Source organism: Ilyonectria robusta, assembly GCF_021365365.1.
Source record: "Ilyonectria robusta strain PMI_751 chromosome Unknown BGZ61scaffold_72, whole genome shotgun sequence".
NCBI lineage: Eukaryota > Fungi > Ascomycota > Sordariomycetes > Hypocreales > Nectriaceae > Ilyonectria > Ilyonectria robusta.
Window position 1 is genome coordinate 14378 of NW_025764506.1, and position 13420 is coordinate 27797.

At 53.8% G+C, this 13420-nt stretch overlaps 5 protein-coding genes across 5 annotated transcripts; 1 reads left to right on the forward strand and 4 right to left on the reverse strand.

Annotated features, from left to right (window-relative positions):
* Positions 1-2291: 2291 nt before the first annotated feature.
* On the reverse strand, positions 2292-3599 carry BGZ61DRAFT_214353 (uncharacterized protein). The gene is made up of 3 exons (XM_046238044.1): positions 3384-3599; positions 3062-3333; positions 2292-3007 (listed from the first exon to the last, which is right to left on the reverse strand). The coding sequence occupies exons 1-3, from the start codon at positions 3397-3399 to the stop codon at positions 2615-2617; spliced, it is 681 nt and encodes a 226-aa protein (XP_046093934.1). The 5' UTR covers positions 3400-3599; the 3' UTR covers positions 2292-2614.
* Positions 3600-4324: 725 nt separating this feature from the next.
* On the reverse strand, positions 4325-4561 carry BGZ61DRAFT_288867 (uncharacterized protein; the record flags this gene model as incomplete). Its single annotated transcript, XM_046238549.1, has 1 exon — positions 4325-4561. A coding segment is annotated over one exon (237 nt), but the record flags the coding sequence as incomplete, so codon positions are not given.
* A 605-nt stretch (positions 4562-5166) lies between these two features.
* Positions 5167-7594, reverse strand: BGZ61DRAFT_541726 (C2H2 finger domain protein; the record flags this gene model as incomplete). The annotated part of the gene is made up of 5 exons (XM_046255082.1): positions 5167-6119; positions 6171-6547; positions 6610-6932; positions 6983-7220; positions 7281-7594. The coding sequence occupies 5 exons, from the start codon at positions 7592-7594 to the stop codon at positions 5167-5169; spliced, it is 2205 nt and encodes a 734-aa protein (XP_046093936.1).
* Positions 7595-8561: 967 nt separating this feature from the next.
* Positions 8562-9254, reverse strand: BGZ61DRAFT_288871 (uncharacterized protein; the record flags this gene model as incomplete). The annotated part of the gene is made up of 2 exons (XM_046238550.1): positions 8562-8850; positions 8899-9254. Coding segments are annotated over 2 exons (645 nt in total), but the record flags the coding sequence as incomplete, so codon positions are not given.
* An 804-nt stretch (positions 9255-10058) lies between these two features.
* On the forward strand, positions 10059-13262 carry BGZ61DRAFT_374430 (uncharacterized protein; the record flags this gene model as incomplete). The annotated part of the gene is made up of 2 exons (XM_046242333.1): positions 10059-11150; positions 11247-13262. Coding segments are annotated over 2 exons (3108 nt in total), but the record flags the coding sequence as incomplete, so codon positions are not given.
* Between the last annotated feature and the right edge of the window lie 158 nt (positions 13263-13420).

Sequence of the window (13420 nt, forward strand, 5' to 3'; positions counted from 1 at the left end):
CTCGATGACGTTATTGCCGAAGCTCTGCGGCTAAACGAGTGCAGGACGCTAATGCCGGCAACTGGACCATGCTGGGTAGTTGGATGGGAAGAGTGAAGCACTCGTTAAGACGGTCGCAATCAATCATTTTTCAGTTTGTTCTCTTTTACACGGCTAGACAACATCCAATTTTATGACGAGCCGTCTTGTGCACCAGCGGATGTTTTCGCTATCCCAATGTGTCGGCTGTTCCCAGCCAGCGCTACTAATAGTCCAGACCATTTGGACTATTAGTCCAGACTGCAGATCAGGGAAGGGAATACGGACGCCCAGTGTGGACGCTAAGTACGCTAGGTTGTTGGCATGACGTCACAAAACCAGGGTACCCATGATTGTTGCTGTGCCAACCATTTTGTTTTGGATAATTCTGAACGATTTACTGGTGCTATCCAGATCAACACGGCTCGTTTCAAGGGACGCGCCATCCTAGTCGTCAATCCACGAACGCCCGTCGTGGATTGATTATTGATCTTGGATTGCAGTCTGGACTAATAGTCTAAACGGTCTGGACTATTAGGAGCGCTGTTCCCAGCTCGGATGGCCCAACCTCTGGTGAGTTAGTGAGTAGACGACCCCTGCCTACCCCCAATTGCGCAGACAAACCCAACAGTACACACACACACACACAATTTATTACGCCCGGTGGCTTACAACCAATAGGGCACTAGTTGCTATTATACATATCCGTTTCCCAAGCTTTGTCATAATCTCGTAAAAGCCCATGCAGCGTCCAATTTCTGCTAATGCATCTTCGTTTTCAATCTTTCCGCGGGTCTCGTGGGGTTTGTATTATTAGCAAGCGAACTTGAAGGCTATTCTCCAAGTGTTCAGAGTCCTATCTACGGTGGCTGAAGCGGTGCCTGCTGTCCATGGCACGAGGTGTTTGATGTAGGGTGGGTTAGTAAGAAAGGGTAGGTAAGGTTTTGCAATCTGTCTTCAACGTTGCGTGTTGTCGAGTCGCCCTGTGGCTATCGCAAATCGTACAGTCGCGCGGACTGCGTCCATATTTGGCGTCCATTTTGTGTCGTCTGACGGTGATTTGCCTCCTAGGAAGAACGAGAGATTTCCTCTTTGTGTCTCGGTGCACTGCAACATTTCGGCTCGCTGTGCTATCCATTTCCTGCACCGGAAGAGAAAATGCTCAACCGTCTCTGTCGCTTGTCCACATGCGCATTGTGCTGATGCTGCTGCTCAAGTATTGATTTGTATTTTCAGAGAAAATAACTAGTAGAGGCGCAGCGCGTCTACCTACATAGACCCTCTACCTTGCATCCCCTTGGATCCTATTCCGCTCCTCGCGCGGGGCACTGCCGGTTCGCAAGTCAATACCAGTTTGCTCCTTAAGCCCACCTCCACAGCCAACCCAAAGCCCCATCCTCGATGGCCATCTTCAGGATCCTGTCCTCTCGGTAGACCGACACGCGCGTCCGTCCTCTCGGGCCATATAGAAAGTGTCGTAACTGCAGTCCGCCCACCCAGCCTTCCGTCGCTTCCATTATATGCCGCGCCCCGCAGATTGTCAGTTCTGTTTCGCGCTACCTCGCAAGATCTCTCTTGCAAGGCCGACCGTGTCTCGCAGGAGTTTGTCCACTTGCATCCTCTCTGTACCCAGAACAGCCGAGCAACGCAGTGTCGCCCCTCCTACTAACCAAGGTGCCTTGTCGTTCTCTGTGCGGGTTCAAGAGTGCCGTTCCTTCTCGTTCGTTTCGCCGTGACTACTTCCTATCGCTTATCCGGCGCGTCTTGGTGTCCTTACAACAGAGCAGCCCAAAAGCACCGCAAGGGTGTCCTCTTCCACGACCCATATGTTCATGGTTTGTAGGCTCGATTTCGCGGTCGCCGTTCGGGTGGTTTTTAAAGTGTTCCCTTGTTGCTTGTGGAGGGTGGGGCTCGTGAGCCCTGTCGCGCAACCACCGCCCAAACCAGCGGACAAATGCTGGTTGGTGATGACTCTTCTTAGCTCTGCGAATGCCTCGGAGACAAAAGGCATTCCCAGGTTCCCAGCTGGCACCGCGAGGAGGTGAGAGTCGTCGCCGGCCTTGTCTGCTCTAGCGGTGGAGGGTTGACAGCTAGATGCGGCGAAGATCTTGGGGATCCACTGACCACGCTGGTTACGGCATGCGACTCAATTGACGCGTCTCGTCCCCTGAGCATCCCAAGGGTGTCCTGCGGTAGTCCGAGGCCCACGTCATTGCAACCGTAAACAGCTTAGTGTTTCAATCTGGCCAATGAAATATGTTCCTGCGCCGCAAGGACTTGGCATGTGATCTCAGTGCTAGCTGAGGCGGAAGGCAATCTTCTTCTTTCGGCCCGGCACAAATATGAAGCTGAGAGCTTGTCAGCGTGAGTGGTGGACTTTTGATAGGTAAAGCCAAGAAACGAGGGTAGAGCAGGACGGCTAGTCCGTACACAGCTGCACCCTCCGCAGCACTGGGCCCAACTCGTGGAGAGATGTTTTCCCCTCGGTTTCTCCAGGCAACTCCACGCTGACTCGGCCCTCGATTCGTCCGCCGCCTGCTCAGCCGCATCGTTGACCTCAAGCATTTTCAATGCCAAAAATCTCATAATACCGATTTTATTGCTGTCGGAGTCTGGGCCTCCAAGGCAGGGTACGATTTGCTCGAAATCCACCATAGATATGACCGTCATCATCTATATAATTCACGATCCAGTTTCGTCCTATGAGTGCTGGCCAATCCCTTCTTTGCAGTTCTCTTGCTCGTTCCAGATATTCCTCCCTTGTGCGTGGTGGTGACTCTTCGCTGTACCGATTACTTTCAAGCCATACATGGACAATCTGGATGTTCCGGAAAGGTTCCATGATCTCTAGAGCTTGATCCAAATGACTCCAAATCCCCGTTTCGTCAATGATGACGTTTTTGAAATGGTCGAGCTGCCGGCCATAATATTGTCTTAACTCGCGTGCGGTTTCCATGGTGGCGTCAAAGTGAAGCCAAAGAATGTCAAGCTCGGGATGGAAAATTAGGTTTGAGGACGGTAAGCCAGGATGCTGCAGGCGAACATATCGGTGAAGGGCCATTTTATCAAGCTCGTTATGAATCGAAAGGCTGTTCTGGTCCGCTTCAAGAGGTGCGCCCTGCTCTTCACTCAAGTCTGCGACATCTTGCTGTAGAAATGTTGACAACCGGCATGATACACGAAAGTAATATGGATCGATAAGTCGACTTCTTCGGCACTCTAGACAATTTGGGGATTGACAACAGGCGATCTGGATAACTCGAGGCTCTCGGCTTGCTTGTCCCAATGACAAGCGAACCCCGAGAGCTCCGCGCCCTAAAGCTTCGCAATCAGCAAGCTACAGGCTATACTCAACGTCATCTCACCTTCGTTCTGGTTCATGAAGACGGGTTGGAATGGTACAAGACCATTAGACAGCTTCAAGGAGACCTCATACAGAAGTGCATTGCTTTTAGACAGATTGTCGAAGGTTGAAGTTCGCGTACGCTAATCGGTGGTGGCATCATGTGACAGGATGAACAGAACTTTCTCGAACGGCGACTGGTACATCTGCGCCTGGGCGCTGATTTAATTTCCCACGCCTGGGCGCAGAGTATTACTAAGAGTTCAGATCTGCGCTGTTCCATTGGCCCATTCGGCATGGCATCAAATTCGCATCGAGCGAATTTTGTTTGTTCGGACCACAGTGCGGGTCCCTGGACCCTTAAAAAGGACCCCTGGATGCGGTTTCTGGTGCCAGATATGGCGCATCCAATGGGAGCAATAACCTTTGACACGTCTCGGAACCGGCATCACATCTCAGGCCGAGCAGGTTCATGGGCCTTTAGCCAGGCCCTCCGACGATGCTGATGGTGCCAGAAAGAGCACACGCAGCCAAAGGCGGCCGATGATACATCCGCGGTGGATAACTTGGTGCCGAGCCCAGACTGTGTGAACGTCTGTCTGCGTTGTGTCATTCCTCAGGAGACGAGAGGGAGGTCAACCAGTCCAGCGACAGGTGCTGCTCAATGAGACACGGTGGCTTCAATCTGAACGGGCATCAAATTAGCGCCTGTCGGCCCCTGGCTCTCGCGCGGCGGTTCCTGGGCTAATCTTAACCCACTTGGGCTAATTTCGTCACAAGTTAGCGTCGAAATTCCTGTCGCGGAAATGAGCGACCTGATCTTGACAAGTTTCCTCCAACAGTAAGCGAAGGTCTCCGGAGCTTGACAGCACCTACTACGTTGTATTGTTGAGAAAGAGGAACGAAAATAGAACAAAGGCTGCTACACTGACTGTAGGCGACCTTGCCGGAAACCGCGTTTGGGTTGTAATTCTCGAAATCGTCTCCCTGCCGTTTCCTCTTCTTCCTGGATACCTTGAAAAGCTGCTTGTGTTTGAGCGTTGGAAGAATGGTGGCGCGGTCGAAGTCGACGAGCATGACGCGGCGGCGCTCGTCGTTCCAGAGCCGGTTGGCGTCGCGCTCGTCGCCGTGGTCGACGCCCTCGGCCCAGACGGCCTGCGAAGAACGCCGCACTTCCGCCGCTAGGTCCGTCGCGCCAGCGCCGGCACCCGCGGCCACCGTGTCCGCCGTCGTCTCCCCGCCCCACGACATCAGCATCATGTGGAAGACCCTGGCCCCGCCGGGGAGTATGTAGCCCCGCTCTAGCCGCGCGAGACCCAGAGCCTGTCGAGCCGCGCGTAGATACGGCTTTCGTGCTCTAGGCGATGGAGATGGCCCGACAGCGTCCCCTTGCCGGCAAATGTGTACCCGTGAGGAAACCTATCCCAGGCACTTACTGTTCGCTAACTCTGTATTAGGAGCAAGCTTATCCGTTGGCTATTAGAAGAACGCCAGCGAGCTTCCAGCAGTCCAGGACTATCCCAACCCTATCACCTACGTCCAGTCCAATGGCTAGCCAGCGAGACTCAGAGGAGGACGAAGATGACAAGCAAGATGAGAGAATGGAGAATAAAAGAACAAGAGGAGACATCGCCAACGCAGACCGCTGAAATAAGAGGCAGGAATAGCTCGTAAGTCTAGTGCCTCTAGTCAGTAAAACGCTTTGAATCTATTATATTTTGCTGTCTATGCTAGTATCCAAAATGCCGGGGCGCCCGCACAGTCCTCTTGCAAAAGTTTTAGGCTATTCTAAATCGAGTGAACTCTTAGGATACCGTACCATGAACCCTCATGGCATGGTTCTGTACATGCATCTTATGCTGTAGGTCTAGGTCACAAACCTCACACCGAGAGGGGGTATTATCAGGCAGCTGATCAAGATGCCTTCGGCGGAAGTGCTTCGACAGGTCACCGGAAGTGTAAAACTCATGGGTGAGCTCGCTCACACGAGGGTCGTTTGGTTCAAGAGAGAGTGCAGCACCGATGCACAGAAAACATCTCCTCGGCCTCTCTTTCTCGTTTTTGACGAATACAGAGAGCACGGCGATACCCACGGGGCTATCTTCCGATGGGCCACAATGAGAACTGGGCAGCGGCTCCTTCGCTGCCGAGACGTTGGTTCGACGTGCGGTACGGCCTTCTACCACGCTGCAGTAAGCGACGATGGCGTCGATGAGGTTGTCCCTGCGTCTATAATATCCTTCGAGAGTGTTATCGACTGCGGCGGTCAGCGCTTCAACTAGGCGCTTCTGTGCTGGACGCTGAGGGGGACAGGTTGCATCTACGGCCATGGGTTTGGAGAACCCGCGGCCCTGGAGTTGGGATTGGATATCATCCACAGCCTGCTCATCCGTCCAAGCGTCTTTGATTCGTTGCAATAGTTCCCTCTTGAGCCTCTGCTTCTCGTTCCTTAGCGTTCGAACGGTGTCCTGGCGTTTCTTCGATCCAGGTGGCAGCCGTCGGACCTGTTCCGTTAGCTTCCTGATGCGAGGGTATGTGCTGACAGATGCAGCTTGCTCTGCCGTCAAATCGGTCGGCCGCCGCTTGCTGTTCGCATGACCGATGCTACAAGCCTGCTTCAGCAGCGCCTGTTGCGGTCTCTGGCCCCGGATGATCGCCCAGGTATCTAGGCGTAGTTGGCGTCCGAGGTAATGCTTCTGGAACGGAACTGAACTGTCGTGGTCGAGCGCTAAGTTGCGGATAGCATCGCTAGCATAGGCTGCAGAGGGGTCAGCTTGGGTAGCAGTTAACAGGTAATAGTGAAACTTACGGCTTCCGTCGAGCTCGTTGCCAGCGTTATAGCGCAGGCTATAGCAGATGGTAGTATACAGTCGGCCTAATATTTCTCCAATTCTCTTAATCCATGCCGCCATCATGCCATACGTGATGGGTTCTGTTAGTGACATCTCGAAGCCGGTAGCGGTTTTGACGGCTAGGCGGAACAAGGGTACGTCATCCAAATCATCTCGGAGTGGCAAACGCAACTCCCGGTCGTCAGGGTGGATGTCCAAGTTGTCCAGCTGCACAGCTGAGACGAGGTAAGATGCCAGAAAGGCTCGATGCCGGAACAAGATGCCCAAGAGGAAGGCATGGGGGCTAAGAAGTAAGGTTGGATCGAAAATTGTCTCGGGGACAGTAAATGTCTTGCTGTTACAGGTCAACATCGTCTGTATCAAGGTAGACCAGTCCGTCAGATAGATATCACCTACGCGTCCTTGGTACCGAGGTACGTCTTGGTAAACTCCGGCGTGAACTGGATAAGAATGTTGTGGGGTCCTCCTTCAGGGTCTCTTGCCAATACAACTCGAATGTCTCTAAACCGGAGCCGCAAGATGGCCAAGGGACGAGCACCGGCAGGAGCAAGTAGGAGAAGGAATAAAACCGCAAGAATCCGGAGCTCTCCGAGATCAAACGACTTTCTCGTCGTGCTCACCGTTGTTTCAATTTGCTCCTTGAGGTCATCGATTGTCATGCAGCGGTTCTCCCTCTTCTTTGTGCTCAAGTCATGATCCTTTGCCAGCTTTCGAAGGACCTGCGGTCGTTAGAGAAGAAGAATGGGCTGTAGTGGGCTCGGAGACATACCCTATGCATCTGACGATTCATTTTCGGGTCGAGCTTTGCACCTACGACCCTCTCGTATACAAGTCGGAAGACCTTCCAGGTTGTACCCAGTGCGCTGCTTGTTTTGATGCCCTTCATCTTCCTATCATCCTTGCCAGCCTTCAGGTCTAGGCGCCATGTGAAGAAGCTTGCGAGTATACCGATGGAAATGGATTGGAGGCACTCATGGGGATTGCCAAATTTGTTCTTGTTGCAAAAGCTAGAGTTGTGTACAGTATCATTAGCGAGAGCCAAGGTAGATGGATTTCTGGGACGTTACAGCTGCCAGTGTTCCTCAACCGCGTTGAGGAGTTTCTCGGTCCCAGGACTGTAGTCTTGACCGTCAAGAGCACCCTCATTGACCTCTGCCGCTATCCGATGGTAATACTCTGGCGGGTGGACGTTGTCAAGGAGCTGAGTAAGATCATCGACGTCAACATGGTCGTCAACATCATCGAAGGGGTTGATCTCGGTGATGTCGGTCTCTGCGTCAGACACTTCATCTTCGTTCACGTCAAAGACTTCGTCATCCTCGGGCGAGAACGATGCGTCTGAATCGTCGGCATCGCCAAACAAACGCTGGCGGCGCCGCATGCTAAGGAGGGTTCGAAGATGTAGATAAGAGGATCTTGGATCGTGGAGACGATGCGAGTAGCGGCTGAGTGAAGCCGATGCTGCCTCGGTTTCTTAGAGAAAAGAAAGAGAGGGAAGGGAGGTGAGCACGCTGCCCTCCGCGGGAGCGGGGGCTACTCTTAATAGTCGAGGGAGCCATTTCTGGCTCTGTTGCTGACGGTAATACATTCTGGACGAGAGGCCCAATTCAGGGCACTGGCTCGGTGGAGCAAAATTATTTTGGGTGGTACATTGGGGGTACACTATGTACCAGCAACACCAATGTGGACCGAGTGTGCTAGCACTATAGATGTGCTGGCACAATCGTGCTATCCCGTGGGATTTACTAGCACAGGTGTGCTTGCAGCATTCGCACTGCTTTCAATTTACCTTAAAAATACCGTTCACTTAAGACCCCGAGCGCCTATGTTTCTGGAAATGTGAGATAAGATAATGTTTGAGTGCATGGTGACGTCTATGGCGGACTTTCCTAATTACTACTTAACAGCGAAGTGAATGTCGCATAAGTGTTCTTGCAGAACCGTTCGGCAAGCGACGCTCACTATAACACCCTAGAGTTAGACTGGGAGAAGCTGAGGGGACGTTAGCGGGGTCGTGTCTCCACTAATAAACCGGAGCAATGCTGGTCGAGGGGGACCTACCACGGTAATGGTAGTCGCCTTGATCTTCTCGACAAGCGTTAGCAGGTCCCGCTTGCTGTTCGATGATTCAGTGGACATTAAACAACAGTTCACGTCGGCACCGCGCATGGCCAGCTACCACTAAGAGGCCAGTCCATTTTTCGGTCGTCCGCCTGTCCATGTCAAAGCGGTGGCGAGCCCGACCTGCATCGCGGTGAGCATAACGGCGAGTTGCGTCTGAGCTAGCCAACAAGATGAACTTGTCGTGAACGAAGTCGCTGTACCGGTTCCAGTGCGGCAAGTACCCGCAGCAGGTTCTGCCGGAGACAGTAGATCTTGCTTAGCCGGTTCAGACGCAACTCGCCGTGGTGGAATCGCGGGTCGATGTGCGGGCAGATGAGCTCCGTATCCAGCTGCTCAACAAAGATCCTCCACCCAGGCCACGATATTTCCGGCGGGAGCAAGCGATTCTCCTTGGCGATGCGGAAGTCGCTCTGGTGGGATATCAACGCGGCGTAGGAGAACAGGAAGCCGAGCGCATGTTGCCGAATGTCTCGCCCGCGCTCCTGGGTGCATCCTTGGGCGTTGTCCTTGTCGCTGGAGCAACCGCACTCCCCTCCGCGAGAGGGATATTTCGTCCAGAACTAAGGCTCAAGCAGGAAGCGCGGGATGGGCTTGAGGAACATCCGGCCTGTTGTCCAGACGAGATGCATATCCATACGCTCCGTGATGACGATCTCCCGACCGAGGACGAGCTGGTGGTGCAGAGCACGCGGCGGCATAAGCCGCCCCGCGACCCGGAGCCAGCTGTGAATGCTGGCCAGCCGCTGCAGGTCGAGCTCCTTCTCGACGCAGGGCGTGACTTGACGACCAGCAGCAGCCAAGTCACCGGACTCTGTGCGGCACGACGCGGGCAAGAGCGACAGGAGCTGGTCGTGGTCGTGTCGCGACGCGTCGGCGCCGTGCTCGTTCTCACGCTCGAGGAGCCGGATGGATGGGGGACTCTGTTAGCAGAATTGTTAGCTTGGACGGGTCAGCGACGGAGAGCACGGGTGGCGAATGCCCGACACGGCGGCATTCCGGTTTCGCCTCCGTCTTGAGAATTGCCAGCCATCTCCGGGCTGCCGAGAAGCGGGTCCCTGAATTGACGCGACTAGAGGCTGCTGTCTGCGATGGATTGGACTCGATACGTTCAGAAAAATGACACGGCGCAAGCACTCGACCTGGTGTTCAACCGGATCACATTTGGCGCGATACGCGGGCGGGGAAGGCCCTTGGTCCACGAACCAGCAGTCAAACATGATTGGTGAAGCGCGTGTGATTCTGCTCTGTCGTGGCGCATGAGCCGACATCTATTGGGCGAGAGGTGCTCATTCAACTGCAAGTACGCGCTGGCGGTCGAGGAGGGGTGGCTTCGCCGGATCACTGATCACGCATTCCTGCCCGACTTTCCCTCTGCCGAACTCTGCCGAACTCTGCCCAGCAGCTTTGTTGTATGAGCAATGCCAATCCTATTCTTGTGGCTTCTTTCATAATCGTTGTGTTTCTCGGCGTTCACTCAATCATCGAGCATTGGCGACTTCTACCTAAACCCCGCGATTAGAGGGGTTAGCTGCGCTGCTGCCTTGGCCGTGGCGCTAGGGACCTTGGCAAAGACGTGGCCGCTGCCCCTGCCAGATTCCTTTCCTATTCCAAGTGCAGTGCTGACCATTTGACTCCAATGCGAAGTTGCGGCCCTCGAATACGGTCAACTGCCAGAAAGTCGTCAATTCGGGTTCGCCCTTCTGAGGATTACACCATAGAAAATGCTGAAGCGAAACAACCAAGGTGCTGCAACTCGTGCCACAAAGAGGAGGAAGCCAGCTTTTGATGATGCGAGAACACCAGCAGCCGACGCTCCTGGGCGAAAGGCAAATGATGACTACACCGTCGGGTGGATCTGCGCTATAAGGACGGAGTATGTTGCCGCACAAGAATTTCTCGACGAGGAGCACGAAGTACCGGAGTTTGTGTCACCAAACGATACCAACGACTACACATTGGGTAGACTTGGGAAGCATAACGTCGTCATCGCTGTGTTGCCCGATGGTGAATACGGAACGTCTTCCGCGGCCAGTGTAGCGACGAACATGCTGCACAGCTTCCCCAATATCAGAATAGGTTTAATGGTCGGCATTGGCGGCGGTGCACCAAGTGAGAAGCACGACATTCGTCTGGGCGACATTGTGATCAGCGCACCTCGTGACGGCGAGGGCGGGGTGTTCCAGTACGACTTTGGCAAGACGATCCAGGACCAGGCCTTTCAACACACGGGGTTTTTGAACCAGCCCCCGACAACTCTGCGAACTGCGTTGACGGGAATCCAGGCCAAGTACGAGAGGAAGGGGCATCAGCTTGAAGAGGCTATCAACGACGTTCTCGAGAAGAGTCCGAGGCTACAACGACAAGGATACAAGCGACCGCCGCCAGAAACTGATAGGCTATTTAAGGCCGAAGTTACTTGCGACTCGAGGGGCTGCGCAGCATTCTGTGCTAATGACCCATCAAATCTGGTACCGCGGCGCGAACGGACGAAACATGACGATAATCCGGCAATTCATTACGGCCTGATTGCTTCAGCAAACCAGTTGATGAAGGACGCTTTAGTTCGGGATAGGCTTGCAACGGAGAAGGACGTTCTGTGTTTTGAAATGGAAGCAGCAGGCCTGATGAATCACTTTCCGTGTCTTGTGATTCGCGGTATATGCGACTACTCGGACTCGCATAAAAACAAGGAGTGGCAAGGATATGCAGCAATGGCGGCGGCTGCCTATGCGAAAGATCTTTTATATCGGATCGCCCCAAACAAGGTTGAGGCTGAGAAGAAGATTGGCGATATTCTATCCGGTAATTCCAAGGTCTTAGAATAATACGATCAATACATGTTAATCCTATGTACAGGCCTCCATGAAGTTGCGGAAGAGCACCTGGACGTTGCAAAACGACACCATGAGGTTGCAGAAGAGAACCGCGACCTTACAAAAGAGCAGCTCCAGGCCCAGAAAGACCTCGCCAAGGAGAGACTGTCCAAAGACGAACAAAAAGAAAAAGAAAAAGAAAAACAAAAGTGTCACCAGCTGTTCCGCCTCACAACTGACGGCAGCGACGCCACGTACGAGTGGTACAAAGGCCGAGTGGAAGAAAGGGTTGAAGGTACCTGCCTGTGGTTACTCAAACACAAGCATTTCCAGAGCTGGTTGAAACAGGAGTCTGGGCCCTTGCTAGTCACGGCGGATCCTGGCTGTGGAAAGTCGGTGTTGGCCAAGTACCTGATCGACCATGGCCTGCCACGATCGACAACCATCTGCTACTTCTTCTTCAAAGACCAAGACCAGAGCACTGTCCGGCAAGCACTTTGCGCACTGCTTCACCAACTCTTCTCTCAGAAGCCGTCTCTGATCGAGCATGCCTTGCCACAATTCCGCAAGGATGGGCAAGGATTGATCAACTCTACAGAATCGCTGTGGGAGATTCTACGGAACGCTATAAAAGATCCCCAAGCAGGACCCGTAATCATGGTCCTTGATGCCCTGGACGAATGTGCCGAATCGGAGTTTGCGGACCTGATGCGGAATGTGAGGAGCCAATCCCGTGGCCAACAGTTGGGCCATGGCAAGTTGAAGTATCTTCTAACGTGCCGCCCGTACGAGCAGATCGTGTCCGAGTTCCACGGCCTATTGGGCGCTTTTCCAAATATCCGTATACCAGGAGAGGAAGAGTCGGAAGCCATCAGTAAGGAGGTGAATCGCGTCATTACGCACCGGGTCAATCAGCTGTCGGAGAAGAAGCGCCTCTCGCCCCAAACTGAGAGCCACCTGGAGAAAAGACTACAGGAGACTACCCACCGCACTTATCTCTGGGTATACCTTGTATTTGACTACTTAGAGAAAGAAGACTTTAAAAAGACACCAAAGGGAGTTGAGTCCTCCATTGCAACACTTCCGAGGAGTATCAATGAGGCATATGATCGAATTCTTAGCAAGTCTAAGGAAGACCCGATAGTTCGAAAGGCCTTGAGTATCATCTTGGCCGCGAGTCGACCGCTAACACTCTCGGAAATGAACATTGCCATGAATATAGACAACACATCACAGTCTTTTCACGACCTCGACCTGGAGAAAGAAATGGACTTCAAGTTAAATCTCAGATCTTGGTGTGGATTGTTCGTCTCAACCCATCACGGCAAGATTTATTTCCTTCATCAAACTGCTCGCGAGTTTCTCCTCGCAGATTTGGCGTCGCCTGCAACTGTTCCGTCAGAGCTACACTGGCATCACTCCATCACTACCCGCCACGCACACGCCGTTCTTGCAGAGCTCTGCGTGCGTTATCTGAACTTCTTTAACTCCGACGTTAGCCTTCCGACAGATGCGAATGTAGAAGCCGGCCACTCCGTCGATAGCCACGCCTTCTTAGATTACTCGGCCAAAACTTGGGGCGCTCACTTCCGCGAGGCCGATATCATCGATGACGCTGCCCTTGTACCTCCCGCTCTGAGAATTTGTGATCCAGATTCGAAGAGCTACTCGGCATGGTTTAGAATCTATTGGAAGACTATAGATAGGTGGACTATCCCGTATTTTACGGATCTTATGGTACCGTCGTATTTTGGACATAATGCCGTTGTCAAGCTGCTGCTCGACAAGGGCGCTGACGTCGAGGCGAAGGACAAGAACAACAGGTACGGTGGGACGCCGCTTTGGTGGGCCGCCCAGAACGGGCACGCGGCCGTCGTCAAGCTGCTGCTCGGCAAGGGCGCCGACGTCGAGGCGAAGGACAAGAACAACAGGTACGGTGGGACGCCGCTTTGGTGGGCCGCCCAGAACGGGCACGAGGCCGTCGTCAAGCTGCTGCTCGAGAAGGGCGCCGACGTCGAGGCCAAGGATAGGGTTGATGGTCGGACGCCGCTTTGGTGGGCCGCCCAGAGCGGGCACAAGGCCATCGTCAAGCTGCTGCTCGACAAGGGCGCCGACGTCGAGGCCAAGGGCGACAGGTATGGTGGGACGCCGCTATCGCTGGCCGCCCAGAACGGGCACGAGGCCGTCGTCAAGCTGCTGCTCGACAAGGGCGCCGACGTCGAGGCCAAGGGCGACAGGTATGGTGGGACGCCGCTATCGCAGGCCGCCCA